Genomic DNA, 9,158 nt, shown 5'->3' with positions numbered 1-9,158 from the left:
GAACCGGACACATGGGATACGATGACATGTGTCAACCAAGCCAGCGAATCTGACCACCTGTTCCCGTCAGTCGCCATTTAAAACAGGCATTCGTTACTGACGAACAATTCTAAACCGGATCTTCACGGGTGGACATACATGAATAAGAGATGCCTTTCAAAATGTGGTAAAATATTGCATATGCCATATTGGACATTACACTTTCTGATTAATGTCCTGAGTCTGATACTTATTGGGGGCGAGTTCCATATGGGATTCGGGCCACATTGTCAGCATATCTGTCTGAACTTACCGTGATATGTTGATTTGCCTTTCAACTGACTAAGCTCTGCCTTGGTCATGGCGCCGTCTAGTTCTTCCCCGTCTAGTTTCCTGTCAGTGGAATCGTGCTTTCCTTTAAACTCTTCCACATTCTTGTCTGTGGCTTTGCGGTGCTTTTGAAATTCTACGTATGTCCGATTCGCCCAAACAATGTGACCTTTCAGGAGATCTCCATTGGAGATGGTCTTCCGTTGAACCTGTTCCACTTCTTGTTTGAGGGTCGGTAGCTCCGAGCGCACAATCTCCGTTCTCCAGGAAGCTAATGATTCAACATCATTTTTCGTAACATTCAGTTGTAAAGAAAGATACTCAGCTGTTTTATTTATTGCAGTAATGTTTGTCGTGATATTTCTCACTACCTGTGTCAATGCTTCAAGCTCCACCACGTTACTGAAGACCTGCGTTTGAATAGTCTTCGCTGAATGTTGAAGGCTGATTACATTTTCCTTTATGTTTACGACGTCAAGACTCAAAACCTCAGATGCAATCTTCAAGTTTTTCACTTGTATCTTTATAGAATCATGTTCGTCCTTCCATTCTTTCTCCCTTTTAAGGGTTTCGTTTACATGCTTATTGAACTCATCATATGTGTTATTTGCCCACAGAATATGACCTTGAAGCAATCGTGAACTCTCACTTGTATTATGTCGAGCCTCCTCGAGCAATTTACTGTTGTCTGTTATATTCAGCCTAATCATGGGTAATTCCTTCTCAGAGATATCAGTTCTCCAAGACATTAGCGAAGCAACGCTTTCATTCATGGTTTGATAAATGGTTGAAATTGTACTATTGATGCCAGTCAGTTTTGTGGTGATGTTTCCCACCTCCAATGAAAGTTTTTGTACATTCCTTGCATTTTCTTCAGCAGCCATACCAGCTTCTTTGGCCATCTTCCGTGTCTCATCTCCTGTATCTAAGACCCGTTTTTGCCACGTGTCTAAATCAGCAAGCCTTGTGACCACAGCTGTAACATTGTGAGTGAGATCTGAGACAGTGATAGCGACAGAGGTGACATTGGTGGAAATATTCCATACATCCTGCATCAGTGTATCAACCTTCTCCAACCTATCTTCGACACCACGTATCGCATCTTTTGCATCTTGTCTGATTTTCGGTAGTTCCAAATTTGTTATATCATTTGTCAAAGCACCAATATTGTCAACACGATTACATAAGAACCCCACCTGACCAGAGAGTTTTGAGACGGTTGAGTCTAGTCCATCTACACTGTTTGTAAGTTTCCCCAGCTTTGTGTGGTGCTGTTCAGTTATATCCTTGTGATCTTTTATATTTTGCTTAAGTTTGGATACAGCCACGTCCCCATCCTCTTTCAGCCTGTCAACTCTCTTTTCCAAGCTGGCAATTCTTTCTTCCATAACTTTCATCTGCTTAAGGAGTTCTTCAGTCATATAACATTTACGGTGTAGGTGAGTGTGACAAGTTTCCGTGCTTCCAAGTGCCTTGTCGTTTCTGTTCGACTTTCCAAACGTTTGTTTCAAACATTGTTTCTCTTTGTCATGTTTGTAAATCGAATTTTGGGAAGTTTTGGGAATTCCCCAAGAAACCACATTGGTGAGATAGAGAATTATGATGAAAGGCCTTATGGTATCCTTGTCTCTAAATGGCATCCTGCTGAAATGACAAGTGAAATATACATGGTTGAACATATTGCAGCTGTGATCTATTACAGCTCATGCGGGAATGTATTGTATAAAATACATGCACGGTAATATTTATATAGAGCCAGTTCCCAGCTCCGCTGTTCGAAGGCGGTTTGTTTCCCCTTGATCAATGGATGTTAATCTCAACGGCGCTTCAAATTTTCAATCTCAGCTCCCCCAGGGATCATACTCTTACGGCCATTAGTCACCAAAGAAATGTGGCTTATCCAGTGAGTTTTTATCATTACACACACACACACACACACACACACACACACACACACACACACACACACACACACCATTACATACATACATACATCCATCCATCCATCCATCCATCCATCCATACATACATACATACATACATACATACATACATATTTACATGTGCCTTTATCACAATAAATAAATCTACATAGAGTAAGAAAGGTAAGACTTTATTAGCAACCCATAACAATAGTTCAGCATTAGAAAGATGACATGATGACCATTTGCTTAAAAAAGGCTTGTATTTAATGTCGGTTAGTCTTTAACGCTTAGTGTCTGTGTGTATATATAATGATAGCTTAAGTTCGATCAGATACTGTGAGATTATGGTTGTCGTCTAAGGGACTCTCGAGTTACTTCCCTTGAATGATCACAGTATCCAGCAGAACCGCCTCTGTTGCTGGACATGTTTGTGTCGCTACCGTGTAATCAACAACTTGCAAAAGGCTAATTTTCTACCTTATGGTCCGCTATGATGCCAGTAGTTCATCACAGACAAATCTTCCAATAGACTCCTTGTTTTGTGCCACGTATCTCTCCAACAAAACGAAACACATTGGGAATTCCACTGGGAACTATGTATCTTCTGACCTCTGACCTCGGCCCTGAAGCGAGCATATGTTATTCCTAATTTGTTCAGACTTCGGGTTCCAGGAAACGGGAGAAATGTGCAACTGACTATATGCAACGTGTAAGCTATTTGAGGGCAGAATATACGAGGCTGATTTAGGAGGTATGTTGTAGCAACTATGAACACATTTATAAAGGATCAAAGATTGTATGATAACGATGGTTATGTTCAAGACATGGCAGATTGTTGTTTATATTTTTTCTTCTACTCGTATGTATGTATGAATGTATGTATGTATGTGTGTGTGTATGTATGCATGTATGTACGTATGTATGTATGCATTCATTCATGCATGCATGCACGCATGCATGTAAGTACGTACGTACGTATATAGTATTCCCAGAAATTATTGAGAATCATGTTGCGTCATGTAACTCATTACGTTTATTAACTTCTGGCGTTTTACTTACATAAACATGTTAAAACATCATCCTTTTACAGTCTCAGTCTTGTTTTAGTACTTTGTTAGACCTCCTCGCTCAGCAATGCATGCCTGAATACGCCTAGGCACACTACCAATCAAAGTTTGTAGGTAATCGTGTGACAGGGTATCCCAATATTGGACCACCTCGGCCTTCATATCTTCAATATTTCTCAGTCCCTTTTGGTTTATTCTGTCCTTCATGAATCCCCACACATTCTCATTTGGGTTTAGGTCTGGGCTGTAACTGGGCCAGTCTAAAACTAGAACGTTTTCGCCCGACAACCACTGTTTTGTGTAGCGCGCAGTGTTTTGGGTCATTATCATGTTGGAAAATCCAATCATCTTCATACAATGTTTGTGCTGTCGGAAGAAGGTGACCATTTAGAATGTCAACGTATCTTTCTTTTGTCAAGTTTCCCGTGAAAACACACAATGGCGTCACTCCGCGAGCCCATATGCCACCCCACATGTGAAACTTCGGGCTATGCTTTGGTCGCTGGTAGATAGGTTTGACAGTATCTTTGGTCCAAATTTTCACACAATTAGGGAAAAGCCAAACAGAACTTTCATCCGAAAAGAAAACATTATCCCAATCTTGATTTTCATGAGCCCGACACCAGTTTAAACGTTTTTCCTTTTGTGCATCTTTCATCAACGGCGAGGGAATTCCACGTTTTTTCACCCAATTAAATCTCTGTAATTCCTGCGTGACTGTTTCATTGCATACCTGAGGACTTCCTCTGCTAATCATTTCATTTCTGATGTTCTCAACACTTTTCAATTTGCCCCTACTCACAATCTGCCCAAGTCTTCGGCGATCCACAACACTGAATTTCCTAGGCCGACCTGCCCCTGCTTTGTGCTCTATCCCGGTTCCTGTTTGAATATTCTTCAAAGTTCTGTATACTGTAGACAGAGGAATACCATGTCTACAAGCTAACACTTTAACATCAGCCTCACCCCTTTCAAAATCATCTAGAATGAGCTTTCTTTTCTCTCTTGCTGTAAATTCTGCCATGTCAACACAGGAAGCCGTCTGCTCAGACAAGGGAGATAACTCTTGACGTAATGAGCTGCCTTCTAAGCCTTCAAGAGTTGTCTCCCTTATTTAGTATGCTTAGTGCATAGTGAAAGCCCCTTTTCCACTCTTAGCATCATTAGAAAAAAAGAAAGATTTGGCCTTCACACACCGCAGCCATATGGGGAATCAAACCGGGTCTTCGACGTGGCGGGCGAACTCTTCAACCTCGAAGACACCACACGTTTAAATATCAACACTAGGCTAAGGCAATTGAGTGAGTGAATTAGTTTAGTTGTCCGTCGCTTTTAGCAATGCTCCAGCATTACCACTTACATAACAAAACAAATTTGAAGTGTAGAAGGTATGAACGTGTTCGCATAATACACAACGACCGACGGATATCCAAGATATCTCGTCTTTCAAAAAAATCTTTGCTTTCATTGGTGAAAGTGGGTGATGTGGTTGCAAGTTCATGTCTTCATTGTGTGAAATATTCTCCCGACAACAGAATACATGGCAGCATTTATGTTTATGCTTCCGGCATGGCTTAATAGGCACAGTCAAATTCAAGATACATACGTACATGCTTTCGTAGGTTGTATAGACGTTTCTGGCTCAATCATCATATTGTCGTACTATACGTTAAAGATTTGTTTGTTTTGGTTTTTTCGCATCCAACAATATTCCAGCTGTAGTGTGGAGGCCTGTAAACAATCGAGTCTAGGGGAGATAATCCAGTCATCACCATGACGAGCATGGGTTTACACTGGGATACGATGACATGTGTCAACCAGGCGAGCCGATCTCTCAGTCGTCTCTTATGACAAGCACGAGTTGCTGAAGTTCCAAGCAGGTTCTATGCGGGTTTATGAGCTACACACACTATCAAGGTATTCTGCATGACGTGACCCGTAACTAAAGTAATGTGAGCACTTACTGTAGCGGCTGTACCTGAAACGATATAATGACAGTGCATTTCTTTCTTTCTGTCTTTCTTTTTTCTTTTTCTTGTTAAATTACGTATTTGTGCAGAGTGTCCTGAGCTTCCTGGTGCTACAAGCATTTCATGCAACCTGCCAACCAAACTTTCCATGACTTAAAGAGACACAGCATAAGTCGGCATGGATCAAAAGCGACGGTTACAGGCGCAGATAAAGGACAATTTACAGAAGATTGGAAGCCGACTAAATGGCCGACCTATGACTGTTGCTTTCATTGGATCCGTAGGAGTTGGCAAGTCTTCCCTCATCAACACCATTGCCACGGCCATGGGGACCGGGTGTTGGCAGCAACACGCTTACACGGGAGGCCATGGGGGTCAGGCTGACCCAGTAACAACGGTCATCAGAAGGTACGGCTTTGTAATATAAGGACCATCACCATTATCATCGTCATCGCGATCGCAGGCTCCCTCCTCCCCGACCTCCCTCTTTTTACCGTTATAATCGTCATGGTCGCAATCCTCCTCCACACCGATATTCTCCTTTCATCATCATCATCATCATCATCATCGTAATCAGCCATCCCGATCTCCGCGATCACTATCCCCCAACACGTCCTCTTAATCACCATCGCAACAATCATCATCTTAATCACCTAAACCACGATCCCTGCAACCATTCACATCATCTGTAGTGTATGAAATCATTTGTACAGAACAGCTGTAAGTAAATTGTATGATGTATTACATAATGATTGTTTATGCTTCCCCGTGACACCGTTTCGTTTCATATACGCTAAATTTCATGTTATGTACCGTTACGTTATTAATAAATCGAGCATGGTTATATTCTGTGTCAAAAAGATTCGACAGTGAGATTCGGTTTATCACGGCGTCATTCTTGTTACATTTTCAGTTTGTAAACACTGAGTGTATGTATTTTGAGTGTTACTATTTTACTACTTGCAGTTTTCATCAATCATCATGCTTATGTCGTGTTGCATCCTGTATATGTCCGTAGATATCCTCAATGTTGCCGACCGGAGGAACATCGTAACCCGCTCTTCCCAACTCTAATTGACGTCCAGGGACTCCCAGAACATCTGGAGGGCCCCTGGTCGGACGTTCTCTCTCTTTTGTTCTATGGGCGTATTCCCGAGGAAGAAAACCTGCATGACGTGATAGGCTACCTGCAGACCAGGGATGACATACGGCGTCCGAAGTACATTCGGGGACGCGACCGCCTGAAGGTGGACCGAGTTGTCGTCGTTGCCTCGGCCACGCAGCTTTTACCCGTGGATCTGCTTCAATCTATTGTTGAGATTGCCAGACCTATTCAAGGGCGCAGTCGAAGAGGTAAGTGGCATGTTTTCCTGTGTATGTATGACAAATGACATTATATGTAGGAGAAAGGATCGTGTGTGAAGTGTGAATGACACTGGATGGAGTATGAATTATACTGGATGTAACAGGGATGACACTGGAGGTAGCAGGAATCACACACGATGAACAGAAATGACATTGGATGTAGTATGAATGACACTGGATGTAGTGTAATGACACTGAATGTGGCATAATGACACTGAATGTAGTATAATAACACTGGATGCAGTATAATAATGACACTGGATGCAGTATGAATGACACTGGATGTAACAGGAATGCCACTGAATGTAGTATAATGACACTGAATGTAGCATAATGACACTGAATGTAGCATAATGACACTGAATATAATATAATGACACTGGATGTAATATGAATGGCACTGAATGTAGCAAGAATGACACTAGATGAAGTATAACTGACACCCTATGTAAGCAAGAATGACGCTGTAATTATTTGAATATCATCCAGTCATGAAATCCCACTAATAAACACATTCAGTTGCAATGTCACATAGGTACGTATTTCCCCAACAGGCATCCCCATATTTGGAGTCATGACAAAAAGTGATCTAGTAGACCCCGATGTCGACACCGAATACCTGCAGAAGGAGCAGAGATTCAAGGACATCTTAGGTCTACAAGGCACGCCGCGCTTCCTCCGTTGCATCAACTACTGCAGCGACATCGACCCCGACAACAACATGATCTTCCAGAGCTACCCATACCTCGACGTCCCGGTGCTACGTCTTATGACCCAGATCTGTGACCCAGCTATAGAAGTAGTTCATCAGCGAGAACCCTATCCCTACCAACACTTAACTAGAGAAAAGACATTTTGGATCCTGATGGCGGTTGTTGTAATCTTTCTGGCGTTTGCACTTCTTTTACGTTGAAAACTCGCAGATATTGGTCATTTAATTCGGGGACTAGTGACTGATTTTAGCGTACTGTTGGACATTTTTATAATATCTTGCTTGAAAACCTGTATTACACGTGAGCGTACACATACAACATACATTTTGTCAATATTTGTATTGCAAGTTGAAAACAATACAGTGACTGGCCATTTCATTCATCTTCGCAACACACAATTCACTGGCAAATAGTCAGTTTGTAAATATCGTCACTGCTCTCTCTTCTTTACCTCCCCGTTCCCTCGCGATCTCTTTCCTTGTCTTACCTCTTTCTCTCCTCCCTCCCTCTTCTCTCTGTCTTCCACTCCTCAGTTTATGATATATTTTTATATTACAGAGATATACCATGGCATACACCCTGCGTGAACAACTATCCCAGCCACTACCTTACTGTATACAGAATATCATCATTAAGCTTTTGGGGGTTTAAAGTTAAGATTGTGTGGAAAGATCGATAGAGCCATTAAAGGAGTCTTGAAACATCGGTAAACGTCACTAGAAGAAGCGGTATGATCACGATGACCCGACCAGGATACAACTTGTGTCTGTGGATTTATGCTTGTAAAGGTGAAGAAATTCAGTATGCATTGTCGGTGTGCACATTGGATAGATATTGATTTTTCTCTCTCGACTTAAGATACCCTGATGGACAAAGTGTTCGCTCGTCTCAATGTGTTGTTTGTGATTGTAAAGCTAGCGTGGTGGAAGCCTGTAGTATATATAAACGATATTGTATCGACGACCATATCGCTTCCAAGACTGAATTTGTTATAAGCAATATCACGCAAAATCCAATTGCCTATCAATAAAATGCATATTTTACTACCAGTAGAAAGAAGTTTAAAGTTTTAAACTCGGTGAAAACAAACCTAAACGGCATCTATTTTCAGACTGGATGTTCGCGACGGGGTCGTTGTATTCGTGGCGCCACGGCCTATAGTCAGTTTGAGTATCGACTAGTTTCTGGTTTGGAAAATCAAAACTTGAGTCTCGACCAAAAGGATTTTGCATGACAGCTTGTAAGATAACGATTTGTAACCATTATGACAACAAGCGATTTTGACTGAATCGTTTATGAAAACAAGCTGTAACTCGGAAGATAGGCATAACAGGTGACAAGATTAAATTACAGTAGATTGTGAAAGGATAAAGCTTGAATGTTTGCAAACAGTTGTCACCATTGCAGGTTTAGACAAACCTATACACAAGATAATTTACCACAGGAAATGTACTTGAATTCTACAATGTCTCGCATAGGCATACCTCACAATACGTCACGGAGGTGCGTCTCGCTGTAAAGAAAGGTCAATGTAATGTAATTAAATGTCGAAATGAGTGACTTTAATCACGGGGTTTTCTTTATGACGGTGTCAGTAAATAATGTATGTATTTGCATTCCCTAGAGTATATGTAGTCTTAACTTCAATTGACTTATAACCTGGGGCTTATTTTACGAAGAAACCTTCACTTATGTTAACCTTAACTCCCTTTCTTTAACACTGGATTAAGGTTGCTTTATTGACTTACGATAACCTTAGTGTTTTGCGAAAGGAGGCCCTGAGCTCTACGCACAGCTGCAGGAATACAC

The 9,158-nt window shown here is 41.5% G+C and overlaps 2 protein-coding genes across 2 annotated transcripts in view; one reads left to right on the top strand and one right to left on the bottom strand.

Moving 5' to 3' along the window:
• LOC137290508 (uncharacterized) overlaps positions 1-2,859 on the bottom strand; it is a 20,535-nt gene extending 17,676 nt beyond the window's left edge. The window contains exons 1-2 of the mRNA XM_067821492.1: positions 2,712-2,859; positions 293-1,953 (exon numbers count right to left, since the gene is read on the bottom strand). Of these exons, the coding sequence (XP_067677593.1) occupies positions 293-1,949 (1,657 nt within the window). The 5' untranslated portion in view covers positions 1,950-1,953; positions 2,712-2,859. The remainder of the gene's footprint in view (positions 1-292; positions 1,954-2,711) is intronic.
• On the top strand, positions 2,608-8,906 carry LOC137290518 (uncharacterized). Its single transcript, XM_067821521.1, has 4 exons — positions 2,608-2,985; positions 5,361-5,679; positions 6,290-6,624; positions 7,191-8,906. The coding sequence occupies exons 2-4, from the start codon at positions 5,450-5,452 to the stop codon at positions 7,547-7,549; spliced, it is 924 nt and encodes a 307-aa protein (XP_067677622.1). The 5' UTR covers positions 2,608-2,985; positions 5,361-5,449; the 3' UTR covers positions 7,550-8,906.
• Positions 8,907-9,158: the final 252 nt, after the last annotated feature.

This window comes from Haliotis asinina, chromosome 1 (genome assembly GCF_037392515.1).
Source record: "Haliotis asinina isolate JCU_RB_2024 chromosome 1, JCU_Hal_asi_v2, whole genome shotgun sequence".
Classification (NCBI taxonomy): Eukaryota; Metazoa; Mollusca; class Gastropoda; order Lepetellida; family Haliotidae; genus Haliotis; species Haliotis asinina.
The sequence above is the reverse complement of the archived record's forward strand: the minus strand, read 5'-3'. Positions and strand labels throughout refer to the sequence as shown.

Bases quoted from the DNA above. Each gene is read 5' to 3' on its own strand.
- LOC137290518 (XM_067821521.1), top strand. From the start codon at position 5,450: ATGGATCAAAAGCGACGGTTACAGGCGCAGATAAAGGACAATTTACAG. The intron at 5,680-6,289 runs GTACGGCTTTGT...ATATGTCCGTAG, and splicing joins GTAACAACGGTCATCAGAAG to ATATCCTCAATGTTGCCGAC. The intron at 6,625-7,190 runs GTAAGTGGCATG...TTTCCCCAACAG, and splicing joins TCAAGGGCGCAGTCGAAGAG to GCATCCCCATATTTGGAGTC.